We start from the raw sequence: 17,499 nt of genomic DNA, 5'->3' as shown, positions 1-17,499 counted from the left end.
TTTACAGCGTTTGGCATCCAGCATACAGTATGTTGCAAGTACCTTCACCAACTAGACTGGGGTATAAACCCATTATACTTTGCGCTACGAAAAAAGGTTAAAGGGAATGTTTTAATATTTTAATTGTCTCTACCCTCTAATCCTACATTCATTAAAACACACCCCTATTCCACTACTACTTTAACCCTATCTGGTCCTACACCAGGCCAATAGCCTGGAAGGACGGGACCCCACCACTCAACACACTTTGTAACTCCTCTGCAGTCAAATCTCGTATCCCCAAATACTTCTCTGCAGCTGACATCACAACCTCTATTTTCTGTGACTTATGTTCTATCCCTGCAGTACAGTTGATACCATTGTTATGAACCAGGGGAGGCTGCTGAGGGGAGGACGGCTCATAATAATGTTTGGAACAGAGGAAATGGAATGGCATCAAACACATGGTTGCCATGTATTTGATACCTTTCCACTTATTCTGCTCCAGCCATTAACATGAGCCCGTCCTCCCCAATTAATGTGCCACCAACCTCCTGTGCTATGAACGCTAGAAGCCAATCTTCCTGAAGCATATATCACCCATTGGCCTATCCCTTTGTGCTGGCACAGGTCCACTACTCACACGGATCCTTTCAGGATCCAGCACCCTTGACCCCTCTTCCTCTACGTTCTTCACTGTGCAGCATATGACACCCCCTGCACTACTCTAAGCCTGGTAACCTCAACCTGCCTATCTCGTGCACAGTGTTCTAGGGGAGAGGCTCTAGGGACATGCCTGGTGTCCAAAATGTATGACGTATGTCGTGCAGCGAGAGCTGAGTGGGGATGAACGTTATCGGTTCAGTCAGTCATCCTAAAATGATTCTGCCAAAGAAGGGACTTGGGAGTGTTCAGAATCATTTCATTTTTATCGGACTGCAAAATCAACAAATGTGCATTAGCTGCCTGTCACCCTGGCCTGATATTAACTACACTATCTAGCCAATTCCCTCTAAGTTACTGCAGCGCAGCAGTGTTGCATGGCAGCCACGACTCAGGGAGCGAGGGACGCACTGTGCCCAGTGTTGTTGTGTTGCCTGCTTGCAGCACAAACTCTCCCAGTTGACCAGCAGGAGTAGACTGTATCACGGTGACATCCAGATGGTTACTACCAATATTACAAGTTATTTCTCGTGTATGCTGCTGTCCTACTCAAAATATCATTGAGTATGGAACAAATTGGCCACATTAGCCACCGCCAACAGCATGTGATACAGCTAGCTGCCCGGGAAGCAACTGCTGCCCAGCAGTGGGAAGCAACAGTGTGAATCTATGACTCAAGTTCAGAGGGGCTTCAACTCCTCCTCCCTTCCTCTTTCCTTGCATACAGCAGGAATTGGTCATTCACTCTGGCTTGTTGTTACGTTAGCTAATTTTGCATGTCACAGTGGTATCCAGATTCCAGACGATGATTTAAATTTAGGGAGTTTATAAGTCACATGCACAGGTAGGTGGTGGGCTGGATGGGAGGGAGGAAGAAGGTGAGGGACAAGATGGCCGGTACACCCGAATGGGTTATCAGATTTGGAGATGGAGTCAGTGGAACACATAGCGGTTGGTAAGAAGGCGAGCAGGGAAAAAAATGAAGAAAGTGGAACATATTAAGAGTAAATATGGAGTGCTTAAGAAGAAAATTGAACATGACGAGAATGAGGACGAATTAACTGCAGGTGCTGTGAAGACCGCTGAGTTTGAGCCTCACCCTGATGGCATTCTAGCTGATCCATCTGTGGCGTCAGATTGGGTGGGAAAGAGGTTAGGAAATGCTGGGTCAGTGAAAGTGACTTGAAATGGAATTGTGTTTTTTTGCCTTTCTGCTGTCCAGAGGGAGCGTGTGCTCCACACCACGTGACTGGGGACAAGACCTGTAACTTGTTTACCTTTCCGGAGTAGGGCGCCGAAAAACTGGAGTGGCATTAAGTGTTGAGGATGGTCAACTGAAGTTGATGATTGCCAGTGTCTGTTTGGTGAAACAGACAAAAAACACTGTCTGTATTACTGAGTTCTGATGCAGAGCCATTACCAGATAAAGTCAAGTTAGGACATGTTAGTTATCCAGTGAAAGCATTTGTCCTGAACCCATTACCGTGTTTTAGATATCAAACTTATGATCATGTGGCAGCAGTGTGTAGGAGGGAGATACCTAGATGTGAGAAGTGTACAGGAGGACATGAGACAAAGGAATGTGTAGTATTGGTGGAAGTTGTGTATGTAAACTGTAGAGCTACGCATGGTGCTGGATATCAGAGGTGTCCACTGAGATAAAGAGGTGTCCAGTGAGATAAAGAGGTGTCCAGTGAGATAAAGGTTGAGGTTGCGAGGATTTGAGTAGTGCACAAGGTGTCGTATGCTGAGGCAGTGAAGAGAATAGTAGATGAAGATGGGTCCAGGGTGAGGGATCCTCAGACGATCCATGTGAGTAAGTCGAAGCCAATAGAGAGTGATAGGAATAACATGTTCTTCAGTAAGATAGTTTTGGCGTTCATGGCCTTGGTTGTCATTTGTACGGCAGGAATGGAATGTAAATCACAGAGGATAGATGTTGTGGTCGCAACTACAGAGAAGTACTTGGGTTTACTGCAGAAGTGTTACAAGATGTTTTGAATGATACTGTCCTGTTCTCCCAGGCTGCTGGCCTGGAGTAGGATCAGAGCGGGCCAAAGGAGTGGAATAGTGGGGAGGATTTCATGGGTGTTGGGTTAGTTGGTAGGGCAAGTTTTTCACAAAGTGTAATGAATTCATACTACAGAATTGTAGGCTGATACACAGCCAATACAGTAGGTGGCGGCATGCACCTATAATATGTGTTTGCAGACCACCAAATAAGACAAAGAAGAAGAGTTAGCTAGCTAGCTAGCTACACACTGAACAAAAATGATATATGATGATATAAAACGCAACATGCAAGATTTAAAGATTTGACTGATTTACAGATCATACAAGGAAATCTGTTAATTTAAATGAATAAAATAGGCCCTAATCTATGGATTTCATATGACTGGGAGTACAGATATGCATCTGTTTATCACATACAGTGGGGCAAAAAAGTATTTAGTCAGCCACCAATTTTGATCCCTCGGGGTGAGATCTTGCGTGGAGCCCCAGATCGAGGGAGATTATCAGTGGTTTTCTATGTCTTCCATTTCCTAATAATTGCTCCCACAGTTGATTTCTTCAAACCAAGCTGCTTACCTATTGCAGATTCAGTCTTCCCAGCCTGGTGCAGGTCTATAATTTTGTTTCTGGTGTCCTTTGACAGCTCTTTGGTCTTGTCCATAGTGGAGTTTGGAGTGTGACTGTTTGAGGTTGTGGACAGGTGTCTTTTATACTGATAACAAGTTCAAACAGGTGCCATTAATACAGGTAACGAGTGGAGGACAGAGGAGCCTCTTAAAGAAGAAGTTACAGGTCTGTGAGAGCCAGACATCTTGCTTGTTTGTAGGTGACCAAATACTTATTTTCCACCATAATTTGCAAATAAATTCATAAAAAATCCTACAATGTGATTTTCTGGATTTTTTTCCCTCATTTTGTCTGTCATAGTTGAAGTGTACCTATGATGAAAATTACAGGCCTCTCATCTTTCTAAGTGGGAGAACTTGCACACTAAATACTTTTTTTGCCCCACTGTATACCTTAAAAAAAAGGTAGGGGCGTGGATCGGAAAACCAGTCAGTTACTGGTGTGACCACCATTTGCCTCATGCAGCTTGACACATCTCCATTGCATAGAGTTGATCAGGCTGCTGTTGTCCCACTTCTCTTCAATGGCTGTGTGAAGTTGCTGGATATTGGGGGGAACTGGACACGCTGTAGTACACGTCGATCCAGAGCATCCCAATCATGCTCAATTGTGAGTATGCAGGCCATGGAAGAACTGGGACATTTTCAGCATCCAGGAACTGTGTACAGATCCTTGCGACATGGGGCTCTACGTTATCATGCTGAAACATGAGGTGATGGCTGCGGATGAATGGCACGACAGTGGGCCTCAGGATCTCGTCACAGTACCTCTGTGCATTCAAATCGGCAACGATAAATTGCAATTATTTCATTGTCCGTAGCTTATGCCTGCTCATACCAGAACCTTACCCCCACCATAGGCACTCTTTCTTACAACATTGACATCAGCAAACCGCTCGCCCACACGATGCCATACAGTTGAAACCGGGATTAATCCGTGAAGACCACACTTCTCCAGTGTCCCAGTGGCCATCGAAGGTGAGCATTTGCCCACTGAAGTCGATTACGATGCTGAACTGCAGTCAGGTCAACTCCCTGGTGAGGACGACGAGCATGCAAATAAGTTTTCCAGAGACAGTTTCTGACATTTGTGCAGAACATCTTCGGTTGTACAAACCGACAGTTTCATCAGCCGTCCTGGTGGCTCGTCTCAGACAATCCCACAGGTGAAAAGCTGGATGTGGAGGTCCGTGGTCTGCGGTTGTGAGCCCGATTGGACGTACTGCCAAATTCTCCAAAACGACGTTGGAGGCAGCTTATGGTAGAGAAATTAATTAATTAAATTAATAAATTCTCTGGCAACACCTCTGGTGGACATTTCTATAGTCAGCATACCAATTGCATGCTCCCTCAAAACCTGAGACATCTATGGCATTGTATGACAAAACTGCAGATTTTAGAGTGGCCTTTTATTGTCCCCAGCACAAGGTGCACCTGCGTAATGATCATGCTGTTTAATCAGCTTCTTGATATGCCACACCTTTCAAGTGGATGGATTATCTTGGCAAGGGATACATGCTCACTAACAAGGATGTAAACAAATTTGTGCACAAAATGTAATAGAAAGAAGCTTTTTGTGCGTATGGAATATTTCTGGGACCTGTTATGTGAAACATAGGACCAACACTTTACATGTTGCGTTTATATTTTTGTTCACTGTAGTTAAAACAAGTGGATATGCTGCAAGTTAGCAGGACTAGATAGCTTGCCTTTATCACTAGCTAGCATGTCATTCCAGGAGGAGTTTTGGCTTTCAGTTTATTCCAAGTAATAATTTAAGACTACAAAAATCGATAGTAATCAGAGCAGGACCGACTAATTTCATTCATACTGACAAATAAGAAATGCCACATTATCCCTGTCAATAGTTGGAGTAGGATGATTACAGAGATGTCAGAATGTACATTTTCTAACTCACAAAATGCATTCCTTTGCTGTGATGATTTATTTTATTCCTTCTTGTCTCTAATTTTTGTCTCACATGATCTATTCAGCTCTCCTGTGCCCTGCTCCCAGAAATGGGCTGATTCATTCACCTGTGAGGAGAACCATCCTACTGCAGTTTGAACTAGCCATAACCTTGCCTGTTCTCTTTTCTTTGATATATTATTTGTATTTTTAGAGTTGAAGAACACCCACTACAGATACACATGCTTGTTTGAGCATTTTTAATTTATTATTGTCTCTCACTTTTGTCTCTCAAGATCTATTCACCAAGTCCTGCAGTTTAAACTACCCTGCCTTCACTATTTACTTAATTTGCCTGTTGTCTTTTCTTTGTGGGTTTTGTCTAACTCGGTCTTGACAGGGTGGTAGGTGGCCTCGTGGCTAAGAGCATTGGGTCTGAACCGAAAAGTTGCTGGTTTGAATCTCCAAAGTGACTAGTTAAAAAAATCTGTCTATGTTTTCCTCTTGTGAATCGCTCTGGATAAGACTAAGATGTAAATATCTCTCTCTACATTGGTCAGCTACATTGGTGACCAGCGTGGGGAAATGTTGATAGGCCTATGGGGCCTGAGCACACAAATGCTCTTAGAGAGAAGGGAACACTGAAGCATGCATTGATAACAGTTCTAGAGTCTCCATCAGAGGCCCAGGCTTTTGGCATTGCATGTTAGCAGATACCCATAGACTTCCAGTCATTGTGCTAACGCTAGTTAGCATTGACTCACAAAACTAGCTGTAACTTCATTCATACTGGACACAGAGACATAAAAATGGTATCCGCAAGTTTATCTGATTCTGGGGAAGTAGATAAAGGGCCTCATTGGCAAAATCCCGAAGTATCCCTTTATGGTTGTGATATGAGAACTGAGGATGGATCAACAACATTGTAGTTACTCCACAAAACAAACCTAATTGACAGTGTGAATTAGAAGGAAGCCTATACAGAATAAAATATTCCAAAACATGCATCCTGTTTGCAATAAGGCACTAAAGTAATACTGAAATAATTTGCCAAAAGAATGAACTTTTTGTCCTGAATACAAAGCATGTATTGAATCAGGGGTGTGAATACTTACGTAAATGAGATATTTCTGTATTTCATTTTCAATACATTTGCAAAATGTCTAAAAACATGTTTTCACTGTCATTATGGACTATTGTGTGTAGATGGGTGAGAGAACACCATGAACTCAGCAAAAAAAGAAAGTCCCTTTTTCAGGATCCTATCTTTCAAATAATTCGTAAAAATCCAAATAACTTCACAGATCTTCATTGTAAAGGGTTTAAACACTGTTTCCTATGCTTATTCAATGACCTATGAACAATTAATGAACATGCACCTGTGCAACGGTCGTTAAGACACTAAAAGCTTACAGACGGTAGGCAATTAAGGTCACAGTTATGAAAACTTAGGACACTAAAGAGGCCTATCTACTGACTCTGAAAAACATCAAAAGAAAGATGCCCAGGGTCCCTGCTCATCTGCGTGAATGTGCCTTAGGCATGCTGCAAGGAGGCATGAGGAATGCAGATGTGGCCAGGGCAATAAATTGCAATGTCCGTACTGTGAGACAGCGCTACAGGGAGACAGGACGGATACCTGATCGTCCTCGCAGTGGCAGACCATGTGTAACAACACCTGCACAGGATTGGTACATCCGAACATCACACCTGCGTGACAGGTACAGGATGGCAACTACTGCCGGATTTACACCAGGAATGCACAATCCCATCAGTGCTCAGACTGTCCGCAATAGGCCGAGAGAGGCTGGACTGAGAGCTTGTAGGCCTGTTATAAGGCAGGTCCTCACCAAACATCACCGGCAACAGCGTTGCCTATGGGCACAAACCCACCATCGCTGGACCAGACAGGACTGGAAAAAAGTGCTCTTCACTGACGAGTCGCGGTTTTGTCTCACCAGAGGTGATGGTCGGATTTGCGTTTATCGGCGAAGGAATGAGCATTACATCGAAGCTTGTACTCTGGAGCGGGATCGATTTGGAGGTGGAGGGTCCGTCATGGTCTGGGGCGGTGTGTCACAGCATCATCAGATTGAGCTTGTTGTCATTGTAGGCAATCTCAACGCTGTGCATTACAGGGAAGACATCCTCCTCCCTCATGTGATACCCTTCCTGAGGCTCATCCTGACATGAACCTCCAGCATGACAATGCCACCCGCCATACTGCTCGTTCTGTGCATGTTCTCCTGCAAGACAGGAATGTCAGTGTTCTGCCATGGCCAGTGAAGAGCCCGGATCTCAATTCCATTGAGCACGTCTGGGACCTGTTGGATTGGAGGGTGAGGGCTAGGGCCATTCACCCCAGAAATGTCCGGGAACTTGCAGGTGCCTTGGTAGAAGAGTGGAGTAACATCTCACAGCAAGAACTGTCAAATCTGGTGCAGTCCATGAGGAAGGGATGCACTGCAGTACTTAATGCAGTTGGTGGCCACACCAGATACTGACTTTTACTTTTGATTTTGAACCCCCCTTTGTTCAGGGACACATTATTCCAGTTCTGTTAGTCACATGTCTGTGGAACTTGTTCAGTTTCTGTCTCATTTGTTGAATCTTGTTATGTTCATACAGATATTTACACGTTAAGTTTGCTGAAAATAAACGCAGTTGACAGTGAGAGGACGTTTCTTTTTTTGCAGAGTTTATATATTTAATCCATTTTTAATTCAGGCTGTAACACAACATCCTCCTGACAGATGTGGCATATCAATAAGCTAATTAAACAGCATGATCATTACACAGCTGCACCTTGTGCTGGGGAAAATAAAATTGCCACTCTAAAATCTGCAGTTTTTTCACACAACACATGCCTTAACGTCTCAAGTTTTGAGGGGGCATGCAATTGACATGCTGACTGCAGAAATGTCCACCAGAGCTGTTGCCAGAGAATTTCATGTTCATTTCTCTACCATACGATGCCTCCAACATCGTTATAGAGAATTTGACAATACGTCCAACCGGCCTCACAACCACAGACCACGTGTAACCACGCCAGCCAAGGACCTCCACATCTGGCTTCTTCACCTGCGGGATTGTCTGAGAGCAGCCACCCAGACAGCTGTTGAAATGGTGGGTTTGCACAATCGAAGAATTTCTGCACAAACGGTCAGAAACCGTCTCAGGGAAGTTCTTCTGTGTGCTCGTCGTCCTCACCAGGGTGTTGACCTGACTGCAGTTTGGCGTCATAATCGACTTCAGTGGGCAAATGTTCACCTTGGATGGCCACTGGCATGACGGATGAATCCCAGTTTCAACTGTACCAGGCAGATGGCAGAGTGTGGGCGAGCGGTTTGCTGATGTCAACGTTGTGAACAGAGTGCTCCATGGTGGGGTTATGGTATGGGCAAGCATAAACTACGGACAACAAACACAATTGCATTTTATCGATGGCAATTTGAATGCACAAAGATACTGTGACGAGATCCTGAGGCCCATTGTTGTGCCATTCATCTGCCGCCATCACGTTTCAGCATGATAATACATGGCCCCATTTCGCCAGGATCTGTACACAATTCCTGGATGCTGAAAATGTCCCTAAATTCTTTGAAATTGTCACGTTGCGTTTATATATATTTTTCAGTGTAAATACTCACATTCGCTGAACATTTATTGATCTATTTAAAACTCAAACATTAATTTCCCAACTGATTTTTCTTCAATTCTACTACAGGCTCTTTATCATTCATTCTCCATACCTTATATTCCAAAGCATCCAATATTATGCATGCCCACCATGGTATTGGGCAGCTAGCTGCTGTTTGAGAACTAATCTGGTTCAAAAAACAAACTCTGGTTATCTCATTGCAGAGCACATTGTACAACAGTTTTGAGAGGAGACTGAATTGCAAGGTATCCTATATGTGTAGGCTATGCCATATGTATCGGCTAATATGCATATGCAGCTGTTTTTAAGCCTTCATTCTAGCATACATCACACACACATCTTTCTATCTACATGCTTTTATTTGTGTTTCTATGCAAAGTATATTGAAAGTTTCTTTAAACCCGCAGATAGTTACTTGAAATGAGTCATAATCATGACAAAACATGATTCAACAATTGAATTCACTGACAGATAAAGGGACCCGTGGCTCGGGTCCCTGATGATCTGCTTGGCCTTCCTGCGACAGCTGGTGTTGTAGGTGTCCCGGAGGGCAGGCATTGTGCACCCAATGGTGCAGTCAGCTGAGCATGCTACCCGCTGTAGTGCCTTGCGGTCAGGGGAGTTGCTGTACCAGGCTGGGATGGTTGAACAGTCGCTGTCGTGCATTCACCATGGTGTCCATGTGGTTTGACCATTTCAGCTCCTCTGAGATATGTGCGCCAAGGAACTCGATGTGTTTGGCCATCTCCACAGCGACAAGTGACCAATACTACAAGTTATTTCTCCCTCGCTCATCAAAATAAATATTGCCTTCTTTTAAACAAGTTTTAAATAGCGCCAGCCAGCAGTGGCATAGTGCCTGGAGAAGTGGATATACTCTAATTTTGCCAAACATTTCCCAAATGGCCCATCCCGCAACGGAAAGATGCACTGTGTGAAAAATTATATGAGAAACAGTAACATACACTTTGAATTACCAAAAAATATTTTTTTAAAACATGTCTTTCAGTCAGGCCAACTCAAGCTGTACTGTGCAGTAGGCTAATAGTAGCCATACTATTGAAACCGATAAAAGGCTGTCAAGCGAGTCAGAAATTCACAGGTTTTCATTCTTAGCCACAAAAAAATGTGATGTTTTAAAGCACCACATCTGGAGACCACTTTTAAGACATTAAGATTTTTGAGTGTAGTTTCCCTTTAATTCAAGTGTGCAGGCACCAAGCACTGCTGATTGGTAAAGAGGTTTTTCTGTAGCACATGATGGCCACAGGTTTGACGCAAATAATCATATCATTCTGCCAGATAAGCATACACTACTTTGTAACTAGTTAACATTTAAGGTTTTTGGGAAAGCCTTTCCATCTACCAGAAGACGTTCAGCCTGTAATAGGATCGCTGTATTTTTCCTGTTCCTTAATTAGTTGAAACCTGGATGTTTTAATTCATATGAGGCATCTTACCTTGCTTCGAAGTAGCCTATAGCCAAAATCATATTAGCGACCCATGGTAGTTGTTCCATCTTTAGATCGCCCCTCTTTCTACATTTCCATCTTTGTCCATGAAACCATTAGCATTTAAGAACGCATTTTGGGACATTCACATGTTGCTGCGCCTAAAACGTGGAAAAATAAAGCCTATCAACATTAAGCTTAACATTCTCTGTTCAATCAGCTTTATTGATCAAATCAAATCAAATGTATTTATATAGCCCTTCGTACATCAGCTGATATCTCAAAGTGCTGTACAGAAACCCAGCCTAAAACCCCAAACAGCAAACAATGCAGGTGTAAAAGCACTGTACACCGTATACCCTCCACAACACCACTGCCGGTCAGAATAAACTAGCTAACTGGGAAGGGCTCATCATGACAACTAACTAAACATGTCTCCACGCTGTGTAACATTACACACGCCATCAATGTGGCCGTAAATTGGTTGATTCTCCTTAATCCTCTCTTAAATTCCGTTTTGATACCTCAAATTGGTGGTGGGCAAAATTAATCTCTGTCCTCCACAGTTTGGGGTGGATAAAGATGTGGGCTAACAGGCAGGGCCAGATAAAAAAATAATGTAGTGTTATGCATGATAATACTTGCGCTCAGATGTTCACTCATTTCCCCATGGGAAAGTAAAACAAGACGCGAATATCAGAGTTAGCAATATCTTTTAATCCACCCCCCTCAGCATAGAATCACTGTTGTACATAAATTAAAAAAAGATTCTCAATTTCACAGGTTCATTTCCCTCTTAAAAACTTCCAGTTTGACCTCCCTCTCGTAATCAAACAAAAAAAGCAGATTGTATTATACAAAAATGCAAACCAATTTTCACACAGTGAATTCTCTTACAAAGTCATAAAATGGTGTAATAATGGCTACATCCACATTGGAGGAAGATAATTCTAAACATTCCTTAATGGAGTATAATACATATAAAAACGTATTTTCTTGCTGAAATTAAAACTGTACCTTAATTTAAGAGATATTTTACAAGGGATTAATCATTAAAAAAACAGCCATTGAGTTTTTCCCAAAAGTTAGGAATTAAAATGTGAGCCCAAAACAGCAGTAAGAGTTCTGTGGTTTGGGGGAAGAGTTCATTGGCTGTGTGAAGGAGGGGTAGGCAGCAGTTTCACTCAGAAACAAATGAAAGCATGAGACTGACATGAACATCATTGCTATTCCCATAGAAACTATATAATTGTTAATTCTACTCACCTATAGGCTTTCAGAAAGGGACAGTTTACTCCAAAATCAAAGTTTGTTGCACGTTTTAGACCTCAAGTGGTTTAACGTTTATTTAAGGTCACGTCCCAAAACATTACACACGGTTTGGGACATGACCTTGAATAAACGTTAAACCACTTGAGATATATATAAACTATATGCCTTAAACCCAGAATGAGTGGAAATGATAGGCACTGAATAATGTTCAGGTAACTAGACTATGTTCACCTTTGCCATTGATTTGGGGATTGGGGTTTATAGCTGGATCTTCACAATAGATGGCATGGAATGTGGCCTCAAGCCAACAGACCACTTTCGATATCTAAAATCATTAGACAAATTTGAAGTGAACTCTTGAAGGCTCACAGCTGGAGGGACTTAAGGGTAAGCACATTTTCATGACTATTCTGAAACAAATGAAAACCTGTGTGTTGGTAAGTGTGACGCCAAGTTTGACAGTTTCCCTGTGGATGGACAACATGATGCGTCACATTGGGATGCGTTACATAGATCACTGTAAGACTGGGAAGTAAGTGATTTCACTCAATGACAGGAAAAAAGAAAAACAAACCCAACGAGTTGATTACATTTTCCCCAGCAGAAACACCTTTTTTGTGCTAAATATTACAAAACATGTGTCTCTGCCTGTCATGTGATTAGTGATGGTGGTGACAAAATGAGCGTGCCAATTAAGATTGCTTTCAATTTGGTTAGGGTGCTTCAAAAATGATCTCATACTGTTGGAAGGAATGGCCTAGAACTATTCCTTGAGAATATGAAGCATGCCTTTGACTAAATTAAAGGCTTACCCAGATGACCTCTTAAAAAAGAGAAAACCTCAACACATTTCTAATATTTCCACAGAGTCACCCAGCACAGCGCACTTTACTTTGACAAAAAGACAGTGTACATTTTCTACAATACAACCTAACACACGCACACAAACATTTGTATTGTTGTTGTAAATTTTCATCATTAAATTGTGTCTTCTTTCGGAAGCATATTTCAGTAGAGAACTTATCTTTGTTTGAACACAAAAAGATTAAGTGAACACACATCAATGCGCACAGAAGTCCTTCAACTGGGAAAGGATAAAGTCTGTTGGCAACCAGTAGAGAAATAATATAAAACATTTAGCTGATTCTAAGTAGAGATCATTTAATATAAATGCTGAGCGAGTAGAATAAGAGGTGGCACGTTAATAGTGCTTAGTATATTAATGTATGTATACATACTCATATGTATAAGTGAGTTGTTTACCTAAACAATAAAATATAGCAAAGAGTAGCCCAAGAGGCATAAAGTGTGGTTGAAAAAAAACAAACAACGAACACCCTATAACTGACCCTGGCCCTCAACACCCATCTACACTGATCGCTGACCGTTTTTTTTTCTCCTGAACCCAAATTATGAAACCCGATCGTCACCGACATTCCGTGTATTCGTAACCGTTTGAGCACTGGGATCAACCTCTTTGCATTTCAGCGCAGCTTTTTTCTCCAATGGCCAACCATGACAATTGTTTACAAAAAGGCATAGAGCTCCTTAACGAGCATCAGCGATAAACAATTACCATGACAGAACATCAATAATAAAGTAATAATCCTAATAATAAAAAGCATGAGCTGGCGCACACCCAGAGAACATTATTTAGTGTAGAGGTTTTGACTAATGGTGAATAAACTGTAAGCTATAAAAACAAAGTCGCACACTTTACCTCCCAGTAATTTATTGGGTATAAAAAACATTTAACGGCACAGTGATGCCAAAACATTTGTGTTTTTTTTTACCCAATATATTACTGTGAGTTATACATATGGATTGTCCAACTCTTTGTTTTTATAGCTTCCAATAATAATAACACCAGAAAACAATATAGTGAAAAATATAATTAAAAAGATCAAGACTTTGACTAGAGGCTTTTTGAGGGGCAACACACTCTGGCTGCTTGCTTTAAGCCTCACATGTGTGGCCCAAAGTCCTGGGTTTTGAATCCACTAAGATACCCTGAATATGTGTCTTGATACAGACTTGTTCTAAAATGAACTAATAGTACACGGTTAAAAACAAAAAAAGGGATAGGACTTTTTTTTAAGCCTGTAGAATGACAGTTATTTAAGACACTTCGCTACTCTAACGGTTGACATTGACGCACAAACCATTGAAAGGACTGTTTGGCAGACTACAGACACCTTTAACACACACACACGTATTAAGAACAAGAGGAGCAAAAATAAATGTGCATATTGAACCATTTTTACTTCCCCTCCAATTACGGACTAGCGTTCAGGCAGGCCACACCCCCTTAAATCGCAATTTACGCAAGCAAAAAAACAAACAAGGGAACGCAACTTCATAGAAGTTAAGGAGAACCAATGACAAGATAATCCCAATGGGGAGGCCTTTTCAATGACCAGATAAGGAGCTCTGAGGAAGACGAAGAACAAAAACACCAATCACCCCATTTGATTCAATTCACACTGGGAGGGGATTCAATCTCTCTCGCAACGTGGAAAATGTTCTTCCTGAAGTGTGAAAATTAATGTTGTATTACACTCCCTGGAATTTGCATTTCCGCACTGCAAGTTCGATTGAATTCCAGCCCATCAAAGTACAAACAAGACATTTCTGCAGCAAGTCACACCACATCCCACGAGAAGCACATAGTATGTTCCCTTATAGAAAACATGAGAAAAGCTCATTATCAAAAAGATACATTTTGCAATCTTTAAAACAGAATGCTTTGGTTAACAAGATACTGCTTTTCAAGTATGAAACAGACATACGATGTATTCATAAAATGCACTAATAAAAATCAGACTTCTCATGGCGGGTTAAATACGGCATGCGGCTTGAAGCGACATGGTCTTGTTTGGCTCTGAGTGTTGACTGAGCGTTGGTGGAACGTGTGTCCCCCCCCCCATCTGGTCAAACACGTTTTACGATTCTGGGGGTGGCGTATTCCTGAACACTAGCGGTTACACCTTTATTACTGAACGCCAACAGAACGGTTACTACACTGACTAACCGTTAGTTAGCTGTCAAAGGCATCAGAAAGAAACAACGTGTCATACCGGGGTGGCAGGTAGTCTAGTGGTTAGAGCGTTGGGCCAGTTACCGAAAGGTTGCTAGATCGAATCCCCGAGCTGACGAGGTAAAAATCGGTCGTTTCGCCCCTGAACAAGGCAGTTAACCCACTGTTCCTAGGCCGTCTTTGTAAATAAGAATTTGTCCTTAACCGACTTGCCTTGTAAAATATCAGGCTATAATGCATTATAAACAGACACTTACATGATACTTATGACAGCTGACATAACTACGTCGTAAAACACCAAGACTTTTGATAGTTATGTAGCACATACGACCAAAACGACCATAACTTGAGTTAGGATTCGATACTAAATTGATTACGAAATTGAACGTTTACATTTCACAGCCTTAAAACCATCTTTGGGGGTAATTAAGGTCCCTGCAAGTTGCTTACCCTGGTAACGGGCACAAAAAATAGAGGGGGAGAATTGAGAAATAATCCACCCTTCGATGCACTACGTGTCTTGGTATGTGATATCTACGTAGGAGGGATAGCCTTCTTTGAACAATTATCATCATCATCTGCTTTTTTTGACATCTACTTTGAGTCTTTTTTTATAATCCCAGTAAAAAAAAAAACACAAGAGAAATAAATGTCATCAAATGGTTTCTAGGCGATGAAAGTCATAAAAAATAAAGAAAATGCTCATTCACAGAACAAAAAGAAAGAAAATTCATATCACGGCAGATACTGCTCATCCTCTAAATAAAACAAGTATGTGTGTGCATGCTTTTAGAACAAAGGCTCTGAGTGTGTGTTTGTTGTGTGTGTCGCAGTGTATATGGTCTAGGAGCAGGAATGGACCACACCGTTCTTCTGCAGATCAGAGCCCCCGGGTCCTGGTTCAGAACACAAGCTAAGCGATGACGCCCTAGTGGTCAGTGACAACATAGCTCCGCCCACACCGCCATCCTGAACTAGACCGCTGGAGCCATTCGACACCTCACTAGAAACGAGGAGAAAGACGGAGAGAGACGAAACAGAGAGAGAAACAGCGAGGCTTAAAGATCACACAGTTGAAGTCGGAAGTTTACATATAGTGAATTCACTCCAACCTAAGTGTATCACAATTCCAGTGGGTCAGATGTTTACATACACTAAGTTGACTGTCCCTTTAAACAGCTTGGAAAATTCCAGAAAATTATGTCATGGCTTTAGAAGTTTCTGATAGGCTAATTGACACAATTTGAGTCAATTGGAGGTGTACCGGTGGATGTACTTCAAGGCCTACCTTCAAACTCAGTGCCTCTTTGCTTGACATCATGGGAAAATCTAAAGAAATCAGCCAAGACCTCAGAAAAAAAATGGTCTGGTTCATCCTTGGGAGCAATTTCCAAATGCCTGAAGGTACCACGTTCAGCTCAAAGAATAATCCTGTGGCGTACAGCAGGTCAGCAACCAGGGGGAGACTCAGAGGCCTAGTGACAAACTTAGTATACATCACAAGGTGATGGCTCCATCTGCTGGACATGCCAGGTCTTGACGGGCTCTCCGGCCAGGACTAATTGGGGCTGATTGGGATCTGGTGAGTAATCAAAGGCTGATTGCTCACCAGCTGTGCAAGGCCCATAAAGCTGCCAGAAGGGCAGCACACAAGGGAGAGCAGGGGAAGAAAGGACTCCCATGTAGTTGGGAACGGTTGTAAAGGTATGAGGAGGGAGTTAAGTTTTTGTGGCCGACAGGATACAGCAAGAGCGGCGAGGGTCTCATGGAGACCTATCCTTATCTTTATTTATTTATTATTTAAACACCCTTGAAACCGAGCTAATCATACTCTGATCTGTGTAAATGTCTTGACCAAACCCCCTGGTCTGCCACAAATACGCAAGTATAAACACCATGGGACCACGCAGCTGTCATACCGCTCAGGAAGGAGACGCCTTCTGTCTACTCGAGATGAACGTACTTTGGTGCAAAAAATGCAAATCAATCCCAGAATAACAGCAAAGGACCTTGTGAAGATGCTGGAGGAAACAGGTTCAAAAGTATCTATAGACACAGTAAAACAAGTCCTATATCGACATAACCTGAAAGGCCGCTCAGCAAGGAAGAAGCCACTGCTCCAAAACCGCCATAAAAAAGCAAGACTACGGTTTGCAACTACACATGGGGACAAAGATCATACTTTTTGTAGAAATGTCCTCTGGTCTGATGAAAAAAATCGAACTGTTTGGAGGAAAAAGGGGGATGCTTGCAAACCGAAGAACACCATCCCAACCGTGAAGCAGTATCATGTTGTAGAGGTGCTTTGCTGCAGGAGGGACTGGTGCACTTCACAAAAGATGGCATCATGAGGATGGAAAATTATGTGGATATATTGAAGCAACATCAATACATCAGTCAGGAAGTTAAAGCTTGGTCGCAAATGGTCTTCCAAATGAACAATGACCCCAGCATACTTCCAAAGTTGTGGCAAAATGGCTTAAGGACAACAAAGTCAAGGTATTGGAGTGGCCATCACAAAGCCCTGACCTCAATCATATAGAAAATTTGTGGGCAGAACTGAAAAAGCGTGTGTGAGCAAGGAGGCCTACAAACCTGACTCAGTTACACCAGCTCTGTCAGGAGGAATGGGCCAAAATTCCCCCAACTTATTGTGGGAAGCTTGTGGAAGGCTACCTGACACGTACTACCACATACTAATTGAGTGTATATCACCTTCTGACCCACTGGGAATGTGATTAAAGAACTAAAAGCTGAAATAAATTATTCTGACATTTCACATTCTTAAAATAGTGGTGATCCTAACTGACAGGGAAGTTTTACTATGATTAAATGTAGTTGGCTAAGGTGTATGTAAACTTCCGACATGATATTATCCTTCAGCATGTC

General features: G+C 42.2%; 1 protein-coding gene across 1 annotated transcript in view; it reads right to left on the bottom strand.

Moving 5' to 3' along the window:
* Positions 1-14,494: 14,494 nt before the first annotated feature.
* Positions 14,495-17,499, bottom strand: part of LOC115114271 (roquin-1-like) — a 37,168-nt gene continuing 34,163 nt past the window's right edge. The window contains 1 exon segment of the mRNA XM_029642370.2: positions 14,495-15,613. Within this exon segment, the coding sequence (XP_029498230.2) occupies positions 15,454-15,613 (160 nt within the window). The 3' untranslated portion in view covers positions 14,495-15,453.

Source organism: Oncorhynchus nerka, linkage group LG9b (genome assembly GCF_034236695.1).
Source record: "Oncorhynchus nerka isolate Pitt River linkage group LG9b, Oner_Uvic_2.0, whole genome shotgun sequence".
Classification (NCBI taxonomy): domain Eukaryota; kingdom Metazoa; phylum Chordata; class Actinopteri; order Salmoniformes; family Salmonidae; genus Oncorhynchus; species Oncorhynchus nerka.
The sequence above is the reverse complement of the archived record's forward strand: the minus strand, read 5'-3'. Positions and strand labels throughout refer to the sequence as shown.